We start from the raw sequence: 23,983 nt of genomic DNA on the forward strand, positions 1-23,983 counted from the left end.
CAGCATCCATGATAATACTTATCATAAAAATTGTTTAACAAAAACTGCAAATGTGTAGCCAGTGCTGGAAGGAAAGAAAACATACAAACCTGAAGAGGCAGTCCTCTCATAATTTTCACATTTAAAGAAACCTTAAAATTCTAGTGATGTCATGAGAGGTCTAAAAATAATACAGAATTATTTATACCTATGGCTGTTCTCTTTACCCAATAATGAGGTTTTAAAATAGCAGTAAAATGGGCCAATTTTATTCTGCTCATAATCAATACATGATTAGATTAAAATAAATTCTAAACACGAGGCTATGAAACTATTTCAAAATTTCTATTAGAAAAAAAATTAAGAGCTTCAAGAAAATAAAAATTTAAATTGCACTGTATTCTTAAAGACTTATTTTTGAGGGAATCTATGTCCTATGTGATCAAAGGGAATGTTTCTCTAAAATTAACCAGGTCTAGTTATGGTTGAAGGCTAGAAATGAGAGAATTAACAGTATGCAGCTATTAACTGACATGTCACCTATTATAGTGGTCACAAAAAGAATATCAATAATAATTCAGACTCTGAAACATAAGAGAAAATAATATAAAGACAACAAAAAAACCTAACACAGAACTATTTTATATTGCAAAATAAAGAGGAATAGGGGATTCCACTTGAAATTATTTTTTGTCTACACTGCCCAGAAAGAAAACAAAATCACTGGCTGCTTTTCAATCTTTCACACCACTTTCTAAGGTACAAATTATTTTAAAATGCATTTGAATTTTTAAACTTCACTCATTTCTATGTAAAATTCTTTGGTAAGATACTACTGCTTGCTTCCAATCTTCAAAAACACTTTCTACTGAAAAACAAAATGAGTTTACCACAGGGTAAACAGGGTTCTTATATCTCACTAAATTTCTATTAAGATCATCCATCCTCAATGCAGTCTTTCAAAATAGCAACAGTAACTTTACAGCAGATTACATGTGAAACACTAACAATGTAAACTTTCAGCTGAATTTCTTTCAATCTCTCACCCCCCCATCTCCACTCTCAGACTGGTAGCACTGCTTATTAATCTCCCAATTCACTCAGATGACTAGAACATCTCTTCACTGAGAAAAATGAGGAGAAAAGAATAATAAACTCACTTACCCTTCCTTAGACATTCTCAAAGATCTACTTCCTCTGGAAGAGAATACAGGATCAACAAACAAGCTTCACTGATCTCTAGAGAACTGTAGCTCATTTGTTAAAGCACAGAGAACTCAGGCCCTGAGAGGCCCAACAAATTTGGGCATGATGCCGAACCCTAACCAGGCAATATCTCAGAGACCAATATCCTCAGCTTTAAATACTTGAAAACCAAAGAATAATAGGAAAAAATTGGAGAGCAGGAAAAATAACTAATGGTCTGAACTGTGTAAGACTGGCCAGTTTAGGAAGGAGACAATCCAAATGGTAAGTTCCCGTAAGAGACAGGAATCGTTACTGGCAAACACACAGAAAAAGCAAATTTACCCCCTAATGAGGCCCGCCAACAGTACGCAAACAATGTGAGTTTCACAGAATGGAGCAGCCCTAGTCAGTCCAAATCATTTAGTTTACTCTGGGAGAAAAAACAAACAAACAAACAAAAAACCAACATAATACTATGTTTTAATTATCAGTTTAGTTATTTCCTCCCCTTAGAAAATGAACAATGTTAACTACAAGAGAAGGAAGTATTTATGTGCCGATCATATTACAGGAGGAACCTAAAGTATTTCCACACTGGTTTTTTTTCTGATCATTAACTGCTTTTAAGGAAAACATCTGTGTTCACATATATTTTACCCAAACGTCTGAAAATTTCAGCCCATGTGAAAAGAAATTTACAGATCTTTGGCATGTGGGGGATATACCCAGAACATTCTAAAAGTTAATTCCAAATCTTAGAGCAAGCTGAAGCTCGAAAGAAAAACATCTGCAACATTCCTGCCTCCTGACCAATATAATGCATAGGGATTATGCAACATGGGAAGAAATAAACAAGTGTGTGCTAACGTCTAAGAACACTGATATGGCAAATAAATCCATCTATTGATGATTCAAATTAAAAATAAAATATATATACCTTAAAGAAATACTAGTTGAATTTAAATTTTAACTTTAAAAAACTTTATCTTTAAATAGTATCTAAATATCTTACCATAAAGGTTTCTATTAGTTACTAAAATGTTTAAATAGTCACCAAGTAACTAAAAGCACTACTAAATACTATAAATTCAATAAAATTATTTTCAGTGTATTTAGAAAAACAGTATGGTGTAATGGAAACAGAACGAGCACCAGAGCAACTAGATTTGAATTCAGCTTTCTGGCTGAATAAGTTAATTAACCTAAGCCTGAGATTCTTCATCTATAGAAGACAGATAACATCTGGTAGGGTTGTTGTCTGTCATTGGTAAGCACTCAAAGAACTATTGTAACTTGGGGGGTTGGGGTACAGGGAAAGCAACTCGACTGTCAAGCATTATCTCACCAAAATATCCCTTGAGAAATACATTTTAAAAATCCAATTCTCAAATTATACATGAATAAGAACTTTCACTATCCTCAAACCAAATTCCACAAATACAAGAATACAAACTGAATATGGAAAAATGATCTAATCCCTGAGAGTGCCAAATTCCCATGGCTTCCCTGTATTTCCAGCTTGTGGCATCACAGCTCAGTGTGGTGGAAATAAATGTAATTACTATTTTAAGACTTTACTACTTGTAAAGAGAAAGGAAAACAAAAATCTCACTTGAACGGAGGGTATGCACACTTATATGAGCTTCCTGTGCAAAAGAGACTGCACTGCCTAGCTATTTCAAACTCATATATTTAAGAAATATTTACTAAATATCTATGTGCCAGTGCTTGGTACCAGTAATACAGAAACAAACATGACAGTCCTTGATTTTAAGGAGTTCCAAGTCTAATGGAGGAGACCCACTCAAAATCTGTGAAAAAGTCGTGTGTAACTGTAGTATCAGAGATATGCACAACAGAGAGGTGCATCTATATTCTCCTCAGTCTTAACTGAAAGACAGGATGCCCAACTTGTTGCTGTTAAACTGACACTGTGCTAAGCACTTTATATATTTAATATCTCATTTAATCTTCAAATAACTCTATGAGGTAGAAATTATTCCAATTTCATAGATGACAAAACAAAGTTTACAGCAGTTAAATACTGTGATTCTAAAGAAATTAAACAAAATAATCCAAAATGTTAACCCAAGGCCCAGGTTCCTAACCACCACACTAAAAAGATTAGCAGGTGTCAATCAGACTAAGAGGAAAAGAGGGGTGGAGATCATTCCAACAGAAGAGAAACTATGAATGAAAAGCAGAGTGACACAGACATTATGATGTGTGGAAAAAACCTAGATTCAATCCAGAGTTGATGGAATACAGAGTTTGAGGAAGGGAGCTGCTCAAGATGAAAGTGCAAAGGAAAGGATCAGTCTTGGGCCTTCAATGCTATATTAATGGGCTTAGAATTTATCCCATAGCATGCTGGATGTGATGCCACTAAAGATCTTAAGCAGAGTGATAAACAGGATTAACAAAACAGATCTGAAGAGGACAAGGCTAAAGGCAGCGAGACCTAATGGGGGTTACTTTTGTAAACCACAACAGTGATGACCAGAGCCTGTACTAGCACCATCAGGAATGAAAAGAACAGGCCAGAATCTAGAAAGATTAGGAGGCTGTATTAAAGTGCACACGTGTGCATGTGTGTTTAAATGTATTGAAAGGGGACTAGTAGAATGATCTCCAAACTACTGACAGTGTTCATCTGTGACAAAGAGGTGAAAGGGTAAATGAAGGGGAATGTTCATATTTTACTCTACATATTTCTGTATTTCTGAATATTGCACAGTAAGAATTTATTTGTGTATTACCTAAATAATTTCAAACACTTTAAAAAAATAAATAAGAGATTAAAATTTGGGATTGATGATTGTATTACTCTCCATTTCTTGAATCTATGGTAGTTACATTCAGAGATGGTTTGTCTTCCTAATGGGAAGAGTAACGATTACAATTCTCTTTTAAAAAGCTTTGAAAAGGAAGTGGTTGGAAATAGAGCCAGGAAACTTCAGGTGTTTTTGATTCTTAAACCAAGTTATTAAGATTTAAATGTTTAATATATAACTGGAAATACAAAAAGTAACAGAGCATATTTGAAAAAAGATTCCAAAATGAAATTCTGAAGAAACTAAAAAATAATAAAAACTAAAATTAAAAATGTGATGAATACAAAAAATCTACAAACAATAAATGCTGGAGAGGGTGTGGAGAAAAGGGAACCCTCTTGCACTGTTGGTGGGAATGTAAATTGATACAGCCACTATGGAGAACAGTATGGAGGTTCCTTAAAAAATTAAAAATAGAACTACCATATGACCCAGCAACCCCACTACTGGGCATATACCCTGAGAAAACCATAATTCAAAAAGAGTCAGGTAGGGCTTCCCTGGTGGCGCAGTGGTTGAGAGTCCGCCTGCCGATTCAGAGGACACGGGTTCGTGCCCTGGTCTGAGAAGATCCCACATGCCGCGGAGCGGCTGGGCCCATGAGCCATGGCCACTGAGCCTGCGCGTCCGGAGCCTGTGCTCCGCAACGGGAGAGGCCACAACAGTGAGAGGCCCGCGTACCCTGGTCCGGGAAGATCCCACATGCTACGGAACAACTAAGCCCATGCACCGCAACTACTGAGCCTGTGCACCTAGAGCCTGTGCTCCCAACAAGACAAGCCACCACAATGAGAAGCCAGCGCACTGCAACGAAGAGTAACCCCCACTTGGCAGCAACCAGAGAAAGCCCGCGCACAGCAACGAAGACCCAATGCAGCCAAAAATAAAAATAAATTAAATAAATTTTAAAAATAAAAATTAAAAAAAATAAAATAAAACAGGTAGCTAGTGGGAAGCAGCCGCATAGCACAGAGAGATCAGCTCGGTGCGTTGTGACCACCTAGAGGGGTGGGATAGGGAGGGAGGGAGGGAGACGCAAGAGGGAGGGGATATGGGGATACATGTATACGTATAGCTGATTCACTTTGTTATACAGCAGAAACTAACACAACAATGTAAAGCAATTATACTCCAATGAAGATGTTAAAAAAAACTGTGATGAACAGATTCAGGTCAGACCCAACCAAAAAGAGAATTAGTGAACTGGAAGGTAGGTCAGGAAAAACCTTCCAGAATGTAACATGGAGAGAAAAAAGGATGGAAAATACGAAAGAAAGGATATGAGAAGAGAGGAACACAGTGCCAAAGTCTAACATATGCTTATTAGAGTTCAGTAGGAGAGGAGAAAGAGAATAGAGCAAGGACAAAAATGAAAAGATAATGGCTGAGAATTTATAAACCACTTAAACACAAGCATAGAATCAAAAACTCCAATGACTCCCAAGCATAATAAATAAAAAGTTTATTACCTACCAATTTTGGGAGGAATATTAGTGAGAGTGACATTTCTGATAGGCTTTTTGCATACTTTTGACTTTTGAGAGCATGTTACTATTACATATAATAATATAGTTGACCCTTGAAAAAGGAGGGTGTTGGGGCACCAAACCCCACAGAGTTGAAAATCCACATATAACTCTGCAGTCAGCCCTCTATTTCCTTGGTTCTGCAAACCAGGAATAGAGAGGGACCTCAAATGAGGGATAGAAAAGAACTTCCTCACATGGAAACAACCTAAATGCCCATCAACAGCTGAATGGATAAAGAAGATGTAGTATGTATATACAATGGAATATTACTCAGCTATAAAAAGGTATGAAATTGGGTCATTTGTAGAGATGTGGATGGACCTAGAGACGGTCATACATTGTGAAGTAAGTCAGAAAGAGAAAAATATCATATATTAATGCATATATGTGGAATCTGAAAAAACTGGTATAGACGATCTTATTTACAAAGCAGAAACAGAGAACAAACATATGGATACCAAGGGGGGAGAGGGGGTGGGATAAACTGGGAGATTGGGATTGACATATATACCCTACTGATACTATGTATAAAATAGATAACTAATGAGAACCTACTGTATAGCACAGGGAACTCTACTCAGCACTCTGGTGACCTAAATGGGAAGGAAATCCAAAAAAGGGGGGATATGTGTATATGTATAGCTGACTCACTTTGCTGTACAGTAGAAACTAACACAACATTGTAAAGCAACTATACTCCAATAAAAATTTTAAAAAGTAAAGAACAGAACTTCCTCAACCTGATAAAGGGCAGCTATGAAAACCCTGCAGCTACCATCAAACTTAATCATTAAAGACTGCAACCTTGGGACTTCCCTGGTGGCACAGTGGTTAAGAATCCACCTGCCAATGCAGGGGACACAGGTTCAATCCCTGGTTCGGGAAGATCCCACATGCCGCGGAGCAACTAAGCCCATGCACCTCAACTACTGAGCCTGTGCTCTAGAGTCCATGAGCCACAACTACTGAGCCCACGTGCCAGAACTACTGAGCCTGTGCTCTAGAGGCCGTGAGCCACAACTACTGAGCCTGCGTGTTGCAACTAATGAAGCCCGCAGGCCTACAGCCCGTGCTCCACAACAAGAGAAGGCACCACAACGAGAAGCCCGTGCACTGCAACGAAGAGTAGCCCCCGCTCGCTGCAATTAGATAAAGGCCACGCGCAGCAACAAAGACACAACGCAGCCAAAAAAAAAAAAAAAAAAGACTGCAACCTTTCTTCCTAAGATGAGGCAAAAGAAAAGGATGTCCACTCTCATGAGTTTTATTTAGCACGGTACTGGACATTCTAGTCAAGGCAATCAGGCAAGAAAAGGGGTTTCCAAACTAGAGAAGAAGAAGTAAAACTATCCTTATTTGCAGATGACATGATCTTATATATAGAAATCCCTAAAGAATACACACACACACACACACACACACACACACACACACACACACACACAATTAGAGCTAATAAATCTGGCAAAGTTGCAGGATATAAGATCAATATGCAAAAACCAGTTGTATTTCCATAAACTAGCAATGTACAATCCAAAAATAAAATTAAGAAAACAATTCCATTTACTATAGCACCAAAAATCATAGACTAATTAGAAATGAACTGAACAAAAGTAGTGTTAAGACTTATATCCTGATAACTACAAAAACTGTTGAAAGTGATTAAAGAAGGTCTAAACAAATGTAAAGACATCCCACGTACATCAGTCGGAACACTTGATATTGTTGAGATGATGATACTCCTCAAACTGATATATAGTCAATGCACTCCCTATCGAAATCCCAGTTGGCTTTTCCACAGAAATTGACAAGCTGATCCTAAAATTCTTATGTATATAGAAGGTCCCCAGAATAGTCAAAACAATTTTGAAAAGGAAGGAAAAACTGTAGGACTTACATCACAATTTCAAAACCTAATACAAAACTGTAGCAATTAAGACTGTGTAGTACTGACATGAGGACAAATAGACCAATGGAATACAATGGGGAGGCCAGAAAGAAACATATATCTATGGCTAACTGATTTCTGACAAGAGTACCAGATAATTTAATGTGGAAACAATACTCTTTCAGCAGAGTTAAGATAACTGGATATTCACGTGCAGAAGAATGAATTTAAACCCCTATCTTGCACCATATACAAAAATTAACTCAAAATGTATCCAAAACCTAAATATAAAACATAAAACTATAAAACTCTTAAAGGAAAATATAGGTGTAAATCTTTGTGACCGTAGGTTAAGCAATGATTTCTTAAACATGATGACAAAAGCACAAGCAACAAAAACCATAGATAAATTGGACTTCATCAGTATTAAAAAACATTTGTCCTTCAAATGACATAACCAAGAAGGTGAAAAGACAACCCACAGAATGGGAGAAAATGTCTGAAAATCATATACCAGACAAAGGTTTAGTATCTAGAAAACATGAAGAACTTATACAACTCAATAATAAAAAAAAAACTCAATTAAGAAATGGGCAAAGGATTTGAAGAGATATTTCTCGAAAGAAGATATACAAATGGCCAATAAGAGCATAAAAAGATGCTCAACATCATTAATCATAAGGGAAATGCACATCAAAATCACAATGAGATACCATCACACACACACTAGGATGGCTATAGTAATTTTTAACACCCACTAACAATAACAAGTGTTATTTTGAAGGGTGTAGAGAAATTGGAAGCCACAAACATTGCTGAAGGGAATGAAAAAGATGCATTTGCACTGGAAAACAGTTTGATAATGCTTCAGTAAGTTAAAGTTACCATATGACCCAGCAAATTCTACTGCTAGATATATAATCCCCAACACTGAAAACATGTCCACACAAAATGTATACACAAATGTTTGAAGGAGCATTACTCATACCAGTCAAAATGTGGAAACAATCCAAATATTAAGCAACAGATGAACAGATAAACAAAATGTGGTATATTCAGACAATGTAATATTATTCAGCCATTAAAGGAATTAAGTATTGGCTCATGCTACAATATGGATGAACCCTGAAAACATTAAGTGAAAGAGATAGAAAGAAAACAAGCCACATATTTTATGATTCAATTTATATGAAATGTCCAGAATAGACAATTCCATAGAGACAGAAAGTAGATCAGTGGCTGTCAGGGATTGAGGAGAGAAGGGAATGGGGAGTAACTAATAATGAGTGTGGGGTTTCTTTTTGGAGTGAAGAAAATGTTCTGGAATTAGATAGTGGTGATGGTTACATAACTCTCGATATACTAAACCCCACTGAATTGTATATTCAATAGTGTTCCTTTTTCCGAGTTATATTTCATTGTGTGGATGTACTGCATTTTATTTATGCATTCATCCACTAAAGGATATTTGGGTTGTCCCTTGTTTGAGGCAATTATAGACTGATATACTATAAACATTATTCGTGTACAGTTTTTTGTGTGAGCATAAAGTTTTCCTTTACCTAGGGCAAGTATCTAGGAGTAAGATCTCTGGGTCATTGGCTAAGGGTCTCTAACTTTACAAGAAATTACCAAACTGTTTGGCAGAGTAGCTGCAGCAATGTATCAGAGCTCCAATTGCTCCACATCCTTGACAGCACTTGCTATCTCCAGTATTTTTTATTTCAGCCACTGTAATAGGCATATACAATGTGGTTTTAATTTGTATTCCCTAATGGCTAGTGATGTTACAAATATGCGTGTATGCCATCCATATATCCTCTGTAAGTGACATGTCAGTCTTTTGCCCATTTCTTCATTGGGTTGTTTTCATATTATTGAATTTTAAAAGTTCTTCATTTATTCTGAATACAAGTTCTTTATCAGATATGTGATTTACAAATATTTTCTCAGTCTGTAGCTAAAAACTGAAAAAAGCCCAAAGGTCCATTAACAGAAAATGAATAAACAAACTGTGGTATAATGATACAATGGAATGCCAGATAGTAATAAAAAGAACAAATTACTGATATACACAAAAACATGGATGAATCTCTCAGACATTACACTGAATAAAAGAAGCCATATCCAAAAGAATCCTTGAGGGAGTTCCCTGGTGGCCGAGTGGTTAGGATTAGGGGCTGTCACTGCCATGGCCCAGGTTCAATCCCTGGTCAGGGAACTGAGATCCCTCAGGCTGCCTGGCGCAGCAAAGCAAAGCAAAGCAACACACACACACACACACACACACACACACAAAGAATCCTTGAAGGTGAAATACACTATCTAAATATGATTAACATTTCCTCAGCCTGAGTTTCTTACTGCAGGATTTCATTAAATCAAAGATCTGCTATCATTTATTCTTTCTCTTCCTTGATGCCACCACCACCGCTACTTCCTGTTTCATTTTACTCTTAGGTATACTGCTTTGGGAAGAAGCACAGAGGGAACGGTAGCAGAGAAACAAATTGAGCATGTTTTAGGATCCAGCATCTTCTTTTGAACAATAAAGTTTAGAGAATTTGTATTCCATAAGTAGTATCACTGATCATTATAAAGCATACTTGTATCTAGAACAGACAAAACCTATGATGTAAGAAAAGGTATGTCACTGAGAGAATTTTTTAAATTCAACTTTTTATGTTGAGCTAATTGTAGATTCACATGCAGTAGTAAGAAATAATACAGAGAAATTCCCTACACTCTTCACCCAGTTTCCCCTCAGTGGGAACATCTTGCATAAACATAGTACAATATCACAATATCACAACCAGGAAACTGACCTTGACACAATCCACCAACCAGATTTCACCAGTTTTACATGCACTCATTTGTGTGTGTGTAGACTCATGTAATCACCACTCAAGTCAAGATACAAAACAGTTCCATCACAAGGATTCCTTGTACAACTTTTTATAGCTACACCCACCTCCCACCACCCAAGCCAATCCCTAACCCCTGGCAACCACTACTCTTTTCCCAATCTCCATAATTTTGTCATTTCAGGAATGTTAGAGACATGGAATCATACAGTAAGTAACCTTTTGAGATTTGCCTTATTAACTCAGCATAGTTTACCTGACCTGTATTAAAGTTGTGTGTATCAATAGTTAATTCGTTTTTATTGCTGAAGAGTATTCCATCGATCAAATGTTTTGGGTCAAAATAAATAAAAATTTTAAATCTTACCAATTCCTGAATCCCCATTTGTCATTCCTTAGGAATATGAAACTCTAACCAAAGCATTAGAATGATACACTAACAAAAAAATTTAGTACAGTTCTGATACTCTAGCTCACTTTTTTTTAAAACATTCTTTTTTAAAAAAATTTATTTATTTTATTTATTTATTTTTGGCTGCGCTTGGTCTTCATTGCTGCGCACGGGCTTTCTCTAGTTGTGGCGAGTGGGGGCTACTCTTCGCTGCGGTGTGTGGGCTTCTCATTACCGTGACTTCTCTTGTTGCGGAGCACGGGCTCTCGGCACGTGGGCTTCAGTAGTTGTGGCACGCAGACTCTAGAGCGCAGGCTCAGCAGCTGTGGCACATGGGCTTAGCTGCTCTGCAGCCTGTGGGATCTTCCCGGACCAAGGCTTGAACCCGTGTCCCCTGCATTGGCAGGCGGATTCTTAACCACTGTGCCACCAGGGAAGCCCCTCACTCTTATTCTGACAAGATGTATGTACATTATTTAAGGATGGCTCCTTGGCATTCCTGAGGACCTGTATTTCCATGTGATTTTCAATTTATAATATGGCTACTGAAATGTTAACAATTTATCCCTTTGAATATTTGAAACCATACTGAAATGGCAGGTTAATTCGGCTTGATTGATGACACAACTAAAAAGCTGAATGACATTCATGTGATATCGATAAGTGGTTGACAAAAAAATTAAAATTTATCAACCTGTAATCTTTGCATAAAACCTGATACCTACTTTTAATTTGAGGTTAAAAAAAAAAACATTTCTACTTCTACTAATGTGCCAAGCTATAGGTACTAAAAAATAATTTTATATAGGCATGCAAATTCCTTTTTATTACTTAAACATATATAATAAACTTATTTTGATTGGAGAATTATTATTCAACAGATTTAAATAAGTACTGGTATGAAGGCCAAAATTTCAATTTAAAAAAATAATTTCAGATAAATATATAAAGAACTTAAAAGACAAAGTAACTGCAGTGTCTTTCAAAATAAGGCAAGGGAGGGTGGGATGAATTGGGAGATTGGGATTGACATATATACACTACTATGTATAAAATAGATAACTAATGAGAACCTACTGTATAGCACAGGGAACTCTGTGGTGACCTAAATGGGAAGGAAATCCGAAAAAGAGGCGATATACGTATACATATAGCTGATTCACTTTGTTGCTGTACAGTAGAAACTAACACAACATTGTAAAGCAACTATACTCCAATAAAAATTAATTTAAAAAAATTAAAATAAAAAAAATAAGGCAAAAGACTGGATAACCAAAAATTCACAAGCCCAATTACTTACCAAATTTCAGTTCAACATGATAAAAACCACTGATAAATTCATAAACTGTGTTCATAAAGAAAGAGCAAATTCACTTACAAAAATTCTTTCGTACTGTAATCATCGAAACTTTAAAAGGATAAAACCAAATACCTGACTTCAGCATCCTGGACACTGTCAACAGGGAGAGCAAACGAAAATTCTAATTGTTCCATTCCTGGATATGGTAGATACAAACTGTGATCTGTACTCATCACTATCAGATTTTAAACAGGATACTATTTAAGAGGTAAGTGTCTAACCTGCCTCCTTCAAGCGACGGTAACATATGAGCAGCTCAGCCTGTCTCTGACCATACACCAAAATATATTCCAAAGAAGGGTTTGGCCTGATGATTAGCTCCAGCCTAGAAGACTCAACAATCATAATAAGGAAATGGAAGAAGAACAAGTCATACATTCTGAAGGCCAGTTTCTTAATAGTGACACATGACCATTATTTCCATATTGAAACTTGGAAGACCAATATTAAGCAAGAAAAAAAGCTAGAAGTTAGATATTTATTTACTTAATTAAAAATATTTAGCTTCTTCTAAAAGGGAATTCTAAAGCATCACATACAATGTACAGTTATGATAAATGATCATCACAGCCTGCCTAATTTAACCAATGATAAATTAGCAACCCCAATAAATGTTTTTAATAAAAAGCCCTGGGGCTTCCCTGGTGGCGCAGTGGTTGAGAGTCCGCCTGCTGATGCAGGGGACACGGGTTCGTGCCCCGGTCCGGGAGGATCCCACGTGCTGCGGAGCGGCTGGGCCCGTGAGCCATGGCCGCTGAGCCTGCGTGTCCGGAGCCTGTGCTCTGCAACGGGAGAGGCCACAACAGTGAGAGGCCCGCGTACCGCAAAAAAAAAAAAAAAAAAAAAAAAAAAATGTAAAAAAAAAAAAAAATCCCTGAAATAGAACATTCTACAAATTGACTTAACTAGAAAACTAAAACAAATTTCTTTTAAATGCTTGCTATTTAAAAATTTTAATTAACAAAAAAGCAAACACTTGCAAGAGTTCAAGAACCTAATTTTTTATATTAAAAGGAAATTCTGCAATATGCTACAGCATGGATGAACCTTGAAGACATCATGCTAAGTGAAACAAGCCAGTCACAGGAAGACCAATACTGTATGATTCCATTTATATGAGGTACTTAGGGCGGCCAAAATCATCAAGACAGAAAGATAATGGTGATTAGTTGCCAGGGACTGGGGTGAGAGGAGAATGGAAAGTTATTGCTCAGTAGGTGTAAGGTTTCAATTTTACAAAATGAAAAGAGTTGTGGGGATGGACAGTGGTGATAACTACATAACAATGTGAATGTATTTAATACCACTGAACTGTATACTTAAAAACAGTTAAGATGGCAAATTTTATGGTATGTGTACTTTATTAAAATTCTATTTTAGTAAAAAAAAGGGGGGGAAATAGGGGAAAAAATAGAAAAAGGGGGGGGGAAGTTTTAAATGACTTAAGAATTCAAACCCTTCAAGATGCTTTTTCTATTCTTTCTATTGTTTCAGACTCCACTCTACTATATGAAGAATGTAGGGTACAGAGCCTGTCCAGAATCTTCCAGGAAGTATCATTCTAAATGAGTCAGAAGTGCTCTCAGGCTGTGAAATATTAAATACAATTAGGACACTTGATGTTTCCTAGATGATCTCTCTTCATTGCATAATTCTAGCCCTTGTTTCCACTGATAAATACATTACATCACAACCAAATGTATACTTCATGAATATAAAGACTGAGCAAATAATTGAACAGAAAGTATAAAACACCTCTGTATTTTATCTCTTCCAAATGCATGTTTTATGTGTTTTATTTATACATACACACATAAACACTCTGTTTTATATTTTAATTCCCACGCACATCTAGCAACACGTCTCACACACTGCAGGGGATCATTGGTACCCACTGATTGATTCTGAGTCTTCATATCTTAATGGGAACCTGAAATGTTTTTACTCTTTCAGGGTTTAAGAAAAAACAGCAGCCTAACATCTAGAAATGCTACATAGCCAGCAGATGTTTCTGCTTAATAGGGTTAAATCAATTTGTTATGGAATACTTTGTTTCCTTCATATAAACACATTCACCAGAGAACTGCCAAGAAGGTGAAATCACAACCTGCTGGGCCAGTGACTGGGAGTTTATTCAGTAAATGCTCAGCTTGTTTTCACTTGTGGATCAGTTGATTAAAGACTCTTATATGCAGTGTGTAACATAAACTCCCAAGTAAGCAATTATTAATTAGCAATTATTAAGTTCAAAGCAGCAAACATTTATTGAGCATAGAATTTTTAAAGCTAGAAGAAGCCTTAAAGATCTTCCTCTTTAACCTCATTATCTTATAGCTAAAGAAACCACCACCCAGGGAGGCTAACTGGTCTCCCCAGGATCACAACAAAACCTGAACCCAGCTCTTCCAACTCTGACTCCAACTGTTTACTTCTTTTCCATTGCTTAGAACAAATTTCAGAGACAGCATTATAAGCTTATATTTTGTCATCTTCACTATGTTCCTAGGTCCAATGTATCATAAATATACAATGTATCTGATTCCTAGACATTTACATTTTTAAAGTAGATCACTTGTGTACATTTCTTTTTGATCTTGATTATTAAAATTATGTACAAATATTCAATATAAGTGTTTTGGTTCCTTGAAGTATACTACTAATATAAATATGGCTTATTTTTCTTTCTGGTAGATTTGTACCACCAAGTGATCAAAACAGAAAACTTATGGGGGCCTAAAACAAGGTAAATGGGTACTGCCTACAGTGGGATGGACTGGAGATTCCACCTTGCCAAGACAGAGATTTCCTGTCAGCTCCTGTGCTTAATTTAGGTCATACTGAGCTAAGGACTATGTAAAATATAAATATGCATTAAATGAAACTGACAAGAAAGGACAGTTTATATTGCATGAAGCTGTTGTTCAACAAACACTGGATGGTAAGAGAACATAAAACCCCTCTGACCAAACCGAACCAAGAATGTAGAAGAAATGGGTGTTCCCAATGAACATAACAAGCAAACAGAAAAAGCAGAATACAAGACTTGGAATTTTGAAAAGGCAGTACCCATATTTTAAACTCAGAGTACAAAAATCAGCACATTTTGTGAGATTCAGGATTCATCCTTTGCATCCTTCTAAGAATGTGACACCAGCTGGCAGGCAGGTGTGTTTTTCACCTAAAAGTGATAAAAGTTTGTGTATATCATAAATTAAATGATTTGAATACAAACCTTTTTGCTTTTGGAAGTCAGTTTTTAATTTTTCATCTTGAACTCTCTCCTGATATGTTTCCAAAATTTTATTCTTTAGTACAAGTAGTATTTACAACGTTTGTTTTTACATTAACTTTTTTCTTAATGTAAACATTAATGAATTGGAAAAAATGCTACCTAGTGACCTACCATCAGGGAAATATCACCAACCTACTTTAAAAACCAACTATTGATGTAATAATTAACTTTCAAAATATTCAATATCAAGTAACTATTTTCTTCAAAATATTAATGCTTACTGAAGCACTAAAATGTTACCTAATTCTGACCTAGCTTTCCTATACAGAGAAGAATGGAATCGGAATTATTTTTTTGTCTGCGTACAAGAACTTATCTGTATAAACTAGTTTAACCATCCCAGAACAGATGAGTAATGATGAGTTGTTGTAGACTTCCTGGAGTTCCTATGCAACGTTTCTGCACTACCAGTACACCAGCATTTCCACTTTTCCTGGCTTTCCCAGGACAGAGGCAGAGACAGTTCTACTAGGGCCCAGATCTTTCTATCCTACAGGTATAAACTTCTAATTTCTGTCTAAAACCAAATGATTCCTAACTGCACTATCTACTTCCAAGTATCTCAGCCACTTAAGATTCAGGTAGCCATTAAGATTTAGAAGCAGCCATTTAACTGAATCTATTAAAACTGCCAAATGAATTGAAAACACTTACTTTTTAAACTTTTAAAGGAAAAATGATTTAGAGAAAATATTAAAGCCTTAAATCAATGTAAGAAAACACTGCTAAGACCCAGAATTATCCACATTCAATCTAATACAGTAATCAGCAGGCACAATTCTAAAACTATTTAAAAACTATAATCAGTTCGTGGCAAATGGAAATTAAAAACTGCATTATTGAGAGGACAGACAGCAGAAGCAAGAAGAACTACGATCTTTCAGCCTGTGGAACAAACACCACGTTCACAGAAAGACAGACAAGATGAAAAGGCAGAGGGCTATGTACCAGATGAAGGAACAAGATAAAACCCCAGAAATACAACTAAATGAGGTGGAGATAGGCAACTTTCCAGAAAAAGAATTCAGAATAATGATAGTGAAAATGATCCAGGACCTCGGAAAAAGAATGGAAGCAAAGATGGAGAAGATGCAAGAAATGTTTAACAAAGACCTAGAAGAATTACAGAACAAACAGAAATGAAAAATACAATAACTGAAATGAAAAATACACTAGAAGGAATCAATAGCAGAATAACTGAGGCAGAAGAACGGATAAGTGACCTAGAAGACAGAATGGTGGAATTCATTGCTGCAGAACAGACTAAAGAAAAAAGAATGAAAAAAAATGAAGACAGCCTAAGAGACCCCGGGACAACACTAAACGCAACAACATTTGCATTATAGGGGTCCCAGAAGGAGAAGAGCGAGAGAGAAAGGACCGGAGAAAATATTTGAAGAGATTATAGTTGAAAACTTCCCTAACATGAAAAAAGGAAATAGCCACCCAAGTCCAGGAAGTGCAGAGACTCCCATACAGGATAAACCCAAGGAGAAACATGCCGAGACACAGAGTAAGCAAACTGGAAAAAATTAAAGACAAAGAAAAATTATTGAAAGCAGCAAGGGAAAAACCACAAATAACATACAAGGGAACTCCCATAAGGTTAACAGCTGATTTCTCAGCAGAAACTCTACAAGCCAGAAGAGAGTGTCATGACACATTTAAAGTCATGGAAGGGAAGAAGCTACAACCAAGATTACTCTACCCTTCAAAGATCTCATTCAGATTCAATGGAGAAATCAAAAGCTTTACAGACAAGCAAAAGCTAAGAGAATTCAGCATTACCAAACCAGCTCTACAACAAATGCTAAAGGAACTTCTCTAAGTAGGAAACACAAGAGAAGAAAAGGACCTACAAACACAAACCCAAAACAATTAAGAAAATGTTAACAGGAACATACATATCGATAATTACCTTAAATGTGAATGGATTAAATGCTCCAACCAAAAGACACAGGCTCGCTAAATGGATACAAAAACAAGACCCATACATATGCTGTCTACAAGAGACCCACTTCAGACCTAGGGACACATACAGACTGAAAGTGAGGGGATGGAAAAAGATATACCATGCAAATGTAAGTCAAAAGAAAGCTGCAGTAGCAATACTCATATCAGATAAAATATACTTTAAAATAAAGAATGTTACAATAGACAAGGAAGGACACTACATAATAATCAAAGGATCAATCCAAGAAGAAGATATAACAATTATAAATATATATGCACCCAACATAGGAACATAAGGCGACTGCTAACAGCTACAAAGGAGGAAATCGACAGTAACACAATGATACTGGAGGACTTTAACACCTCATTTACACCAATGGACAGATCATCCAAACAGTAAATTAATAAGGAAACACACGCTTTAAATGACACAATAGACCAGGTAGATTGAATTGATATTTATAGGACATTCCATCCAAAAACAGCAGATTACACTTTCTTCTCAAGTGAGCATGGAACATTCTCCAGGATACATCACATCTTGGGTCACAAATCAAGCCTCAGTAAATTTAAGAAAATTGAAATCTTATCAAGCACTTTTCTGACCACAACGCTATGAGATTAGAAATCAATTACAGGGGAAAAAAACGTAAAAAACACAAACACATGGAGGCTAAACAATACGTTACTAAATAACCAAGAGATCACTGAAGAAATCAAAGAGGAAATCAAAAAATACCTAGAGACAAATTACGATGAAAACATGACAATCCAAAATGTATGGGATGCAGCAAAAGCACTTCTAAGAGGGAAGTTTATAGTTATACAAGCCTACCTCAAGAAACAGGAAAAATCTCAAATAAACAATCTAACCTTACATCTAAAGGAACTAGAGAACGAAGAACAAAAAAACCCCAAAGTTAGCAGAAGGAAAGAAATCATAAAGACCAGAGCAGAAATAAATGAAATAGAAACAAAGAAAACAATAGCAAAGATCAATAAAACTAAAAGCTAGTTCTTTGAGAAGATAAACAAAATTGATAAACCATTAGCCAGACTCATCAAGAAAAAGAGGGAGAGGACTCAAATCAATAAAATTAGAAATGAAAAAGGAGAAGTTACAACAGACACCGAAGAAATACAAAGCATCCTAAGCGACTATGACAAGCAACTCTATGCCAATAAAATGGACAACCTGAAAGAAACTGACAAATTTGTAGAAGGTATAACCTTCCAAGACTGAACCAGGAAGAAATAGAAAATATGAACAGACCAATCACAAGTAATGAAATTGAAACTGTGATTAAAAATCTTCCAACAAACAGAAGTCCAGGACCAGATGGCTTCACAGGTGAATTCTATCAAACACTTAGAGAAGAGCTAACACCCATCCTTCTCAAACTCTTCCAAAAATTGTGGAGGAAGGAACACTCCGAAACTCATTCTATGAGGTCATCATCACCCTGATACCAGAACCAGACAAAGATACTACAAAAAAAGAAAATTACACACCAATATCACTGATGAATATACATGCAAAAATCCTCAACAAAATACTAGGGAACAGAATCCAACAACACACTAAAAGGATCATACACCATGATCAAGTGGGATTTATCCCAGGGATGCAAGGATTCTTCAATATATGCAAATCAATCAATGTGATACACCATATTAACAAACTGAAGAATAAAAACCATACGATCATCTCAACAGGTGCAGAAAAAGCTTTTGACAAAATTCAACACCATTTATGATAAAAACTCTCCAGAAAGTGGGCATAGAGGGAACCTACCTCAACATAATAAAGGCCATATACAACAAACCCACAGCAAACATCATTCTCCATGGTGAAAAACTGAAAGCATTTCCTCTAAGATCAGGAACAAGACAAGGATGTCCACTCTCGCCACTATTATTCAACATAGTTTTGGAAGTCCTAGCCACGGCGATCAGAGAAGAAAAAGAAATAAAAGGAATACAAACTGGAAAAGAAGTAAAACTGTCACTGCGTGCAGATGACATGATACTATACATAGAGAATCCTAAAGATGCCACCAGAAAACTACTAGAGCTAATCAATGAATTTGGTAAAGTTGCAGGATACAAAATTAATGCACAGAAAGCTCTTGCATTCCTATACACTAGTGATGAAAAATCTGAAGGAGAAATTAAGGAAACACTCCCATTTACCATTGCAACCAAAAGAATACAATACCTAGGAATAAACCTACCTAAGGAGACAAAAGACCTGTATGCAGAAAACTATAAGACACTGATGAAAGAAATTAAAGATGATACCAACAGATGGAGAGATATACCATGTTCTTGGATTGGAAGAATCAATATTGTGAAAATTACTATACTACCCAAAGCAATCTACAGATTCAATGCAATCCCTATCAAATTACCAATGGCATTTTTTACAGAACTATAACAAAAAATCTTAAAATTTGTATGTAGACACAAAAGACCCCAAATAGCCAAAGCAGTCTTGAGGGAAAAACAGGAATCTGGAGGAATCAGACTCCCTGACTTCAGACTACACTACAAAGCCACAGTAATCAAGACAATATGGTCCTAGCACAAAAGCAGAAATATAGATCAATGGAACAGGATAGAAAGCCCAGAGATAAACCCATGCACCTATGGTCAACTAGTCTATGACAAAGGAGGCCAGTATATACAATGGAGAAAAGACAGTCTCTTCAATAAGTGGTGCTGGGAGAACTGGACAGCTACATGTAAAAGAATGAAATTAGAATACTCCCTAACACCATACACAAAAATAAACTCAAAATGGATTAGAGACCTAAATATAAGACCGGACACTATAAAACTCTTAGAGGAAAACAAAGGAAGAACACCCTTTGACATAAATCACAATAAGATCTTTTATGATCCACCTCCTAGAGTAATGAAAATAAAAACAAAAATAAACAAATGGGACCTAATGAAACTTAAAAGCTTTAGCACAACAAAAGAAACTACAAACAAGACAAAAAGACAACCCTCAGAATGGGAGAAAATATTTGCAAACGAATCAATGGACAAAAGATTAATCTCTAAAATATATAAACAGCTCATGCAGCTCAATATTAAAAAAACAAACAACCCAATCCAAAAATGGGCACAAGACCTGAACATTTTCCAAAGAAGACATACAGATGGTCAAGAAGCACATGAAAAGCTACTCAACATCACTAATTATTAGAGAAATGCAAATCAAAACTACAATGAGGTATCACCTCACACCAGTTAGAATAAGCACTATCAGAAAATCTACAAACAACAAATGCTAGAGAGGGTGTGGAGAAAAGGGAACCCTCTTGCACTGTTGGTGCGAATGTAAATTGATACAGCCACTATGGAGAACAGTATGGAGGTTCCTTAAAAAACTAAAAAAATAGAATTACCATATGACCCAGCAATCCCACTACTGGGCATATACCATGAGAAAACGATAATCCAAAAAGACACACGTACCCCAATGTTCACTGCAGCACTATTTACAATAGCCAGGACATGGAAGCAACCTAAATGCCCATCGAAAGATGAATGGATAAAGAAGATGTGGTACATATATACAATGGAACATTACTCAGCCATAAAAAGGAACAAAACTGTGTCATTTGTAGAGACGTGGATGGATCTAGAGTCTGTCATACAGAGTGAATTAAGTCAGAAAGAGAAAAACAAATATCGTATATTAACGCATATATGTGGAACCTAGAAAAATGGTACAGATGAACCAGTTTGCAGGGCAGAAACTGAGACACAGATGTAGAGAACAAATGTATGGACACCAAGGGGGGGAAGTGGAGGGGGGGTGTGATGAATTGGGAGATAGGGATTGACATATACACACTAATATGTATAAAATGGATAACTCATAAGAACCTGCTGTATAAAAAAATAAAATGAAATTCAAAAATTAAAAAAAAAAGATAGTGCCTGTTTCCCCATATCTATACTAATACCTAACCTTTTGAATCTTTGACATTGTGATAAATTAAAAATATATCTCATTTTAAAACAAAAAAAACAGAAAAAAACAAACTGCATTATTAATAACCAAGGCACAATTTTCTAGCAGCTGAAGACTTCCTGCTCTTAAGGACTTGTTTTAGTAGATATAAGAAGCAGTAAGAATTTTTTTTTAAAAAGCACCAACAGTGTGGTTGTAAAATTCTGGCAATAAAATTCTGGACTTTGGACTGGGTTTGAACCATGAACCAGCTATGTGATCTAGGGTAAATTGCCTAACCACTCTGCACGTTAATTTCATCATCTGTAAAATGAAGATATTATACGCCCACTTTATAGAGCTGTTTTGAGGATTAAATAGACAAAATACTTACCGATGATAAGCTTCTCGTCGATACTTTTTCAGGAAATGTTTATCCATGTTAGCAGGCATATCTGCTGCATTTTGTAACCGATCACTCCAGGAAGTTGTCATTTTATTTTATTTGTATGCTCTCAATTCTAGAAAAGAAAATCAGTAATTTAGTAGATTAACATCTGTATATTGAAATCAGATTTTTTTTTAAATTAGTAAAACTCTATCTTGCAAATTGTCTGATATAACTATTTAAATATATTGAATATGGAAATATACTGAAAAATTAAACTAACACTTCTAAACTATGTAAATTTAGGAAAATAATTTCATATAGTAATTTCTATCCAGAAAGATCATATATAACACTTTCAAATAATTAAGCATGATTGCCAGTAATAATTTACTTTAATCCTAGATTCTAGAAAAGGGGCTGAGACCACAGACATGTGAAAATATATAATTTTCAGTTAATGTATGTTCAAAATATGTAAAGTAAGCAACTTTTTAATTCTGATAAACATACTAAACTCAATCAATGGTAGTACAAATATGTATGAGTATCTGACTTCTAATTATATTATGCTTTTATATTTTTCAATGACAAATTATCTTGCAGCTAGTATTACAGACTGAACTAGAAGAAGAAATAAACTAAAACATTTCATCTCATTAGAATAAACATCTAAAACGAGGTGAGCAGGTGTCTTTACTGTATTTTTACTATAGGCACTGTTACAGGTTTCACTTCTATTTTTGCAGTTTTCATCTGCAGCTTTAAATAAGGATGAAAAATAACCTTTTAGAGTTAAGAAGTTTATTCACATTTTATTAAAATACCAATGTTTGTAAAAACATCTGCATTCTAACTTATTTCCAATTTTGAAAATGCTAACATTGTTTATCACATTATGGCAATTTTAAAGTAAGCTATCTTTGTAGCTTTTTAAAATAATAATTTACTGAGGTGAAATTCACATAAGAAAACAAACCATTTTAAAGTAAGTCAATGGCATTTAGTATGTTCATAATATAGTGCAACCACCACCTCTATCTAGTTCCAAAATACTTCTGTCACTCCAAAGTAAAACCCTTTACCCATTAAGCAGTTTCTCCCCATTCTCCCCGCCCCACGGCCACCCCAATCCCACTTCTGCCTCTTCGAGTTTATCTATTCTGGATATTTCATATAAATAGAATCATATAGAATGTGAGTTTTTGTATCTGGCTTCTTTCATTTAGCATGTTTTCTAGTTTCATCCATGTTCTACCATGTTTCAGATACTTCCTTCCTTTCTATGGCTGAATAATAAATATTCCACTGTGTGCATGTACCACAATTTGTTTATCTCTTCATCCGCTGACAGACATTTGGACTATTTCCACCTTTTGGCTACTGTGAATAGTACTGCTATAAACATGTATGAACAATGTATTTACTTGAGTACCAGTTTTCAATTCTTTTGGATATATATTTAGGTCTGTAATGTTTCTGAAATAATCAAGATTTCCAAACACTGTTTAGATAACAAAAGTACTGGTACTTGCAAAAGACTCTAGTTAAGGGACTTCCCTGGCAGTCCAACGGTTAAGACTCCGTGCTTCCACTGCAGGGGGCACAGATGCGATCCCTGGTAGCGGAACTAGGACCCCACATAACTTAAGACAAGTTATTTGCTAGGCTACTATAACTGAATCTAGATACGCTATGGGGTTTTTTAATTTTAAAAAATTAATGTGGCAAATCCAGACTACTTTGTGGACCAAAAAAGGGTGAAATTTTGAAAAGTAAAGAATTACAATGGAACTTCAATGGTTTTCGGTGGGGGGAGGAGTGGAGGTTGAGGGAAGGACCAGGACTATATCTTACATAAGTTTAAATAAGACTCAGAAATGAAATTTGTACTCTATGACGAATTAAATCAGAATAGTCATGCTATTAAAGAAAAACGTTAACTTGAGCTCTACTGCAATTATAGTCCATATAGTAAAGTGTAAGAAATAAATTTTGTTTATTTACTGTTAAGGCCCTCAGTGAACTCCAACTTTTAAAAAACCTCTAATAGTATTCACAAAAGTCTACCTCTTTTTATTTTTAAGAAGTTAAGGAGGGATTCCCTGGTGGCACAGTGGTTAAGAATTGGCCCGCCAATACAGAGGAAGCGGGTTAGATCCCTGGTCTGGGAAGATCCCACATGCTGCGGACCAACTAAGCTCGTGTGTCACAACTACTGAGCCTGCACTCTAGAGCCCGCAAGCCACAACTACTGAGCCGGTGTGTCACGACTACCGAAGCCTACACGCCTGGAGCCCGTGCTCCACAAGAAGAGAAGCCACCACAATGAGAAGCCCGCACACCGCAA

At 35.9% G+C, this 23,983-nt stretch overlaps 1 protein-coding gene across 6 annotated transcripts in view; it reads right to left on the bottom strand.

Annotated features, from left to right (window-relative positions):
• The window catches only part of NT5C2 (5'-nucleotidase, cytosolic II), a 307,851-nt gene that overhangs the window by 63,535 nt on the left and 220,333 nt on the right, over positions 1–23,983 (bottom strand). For 4 of the 6 annotated variants that reach the window (XM_049696827.1, XM_049696826.1, XM_004265898.2 and 1 more), the window contains exon 2: positions 21,640–21,766. In XM_049696827.1, coding sequence (XP_049552784.1) covers positions 21,640–21,740 — 101 coding nt within the window. In that variant the 5' untranslated portion in view covers positions 21,741–21,766. Of the gene's footprint in view, positions 1–1,143; positions 1,473–12,105; positions 12,255–21,639; positions 21,767–23,983 lie in introns of those variants that run through there. The other 2 variants (XM_049696828.1, XM_049696830.1) reach the window with 2 other exon arrangements.

Source organism: Orcinus orca, chromosome 14 (assembly GCF_937001465.1).
Source record: "Orcinus orca chromosome 14, mOrcOrc1.1, whole genome shotgun sequence".
NCBI lineage: Eukaryota > Metazoa > Chordata > Mammalia > Artiodactyla > Delphinidae > Orcinus > Orcinus orca.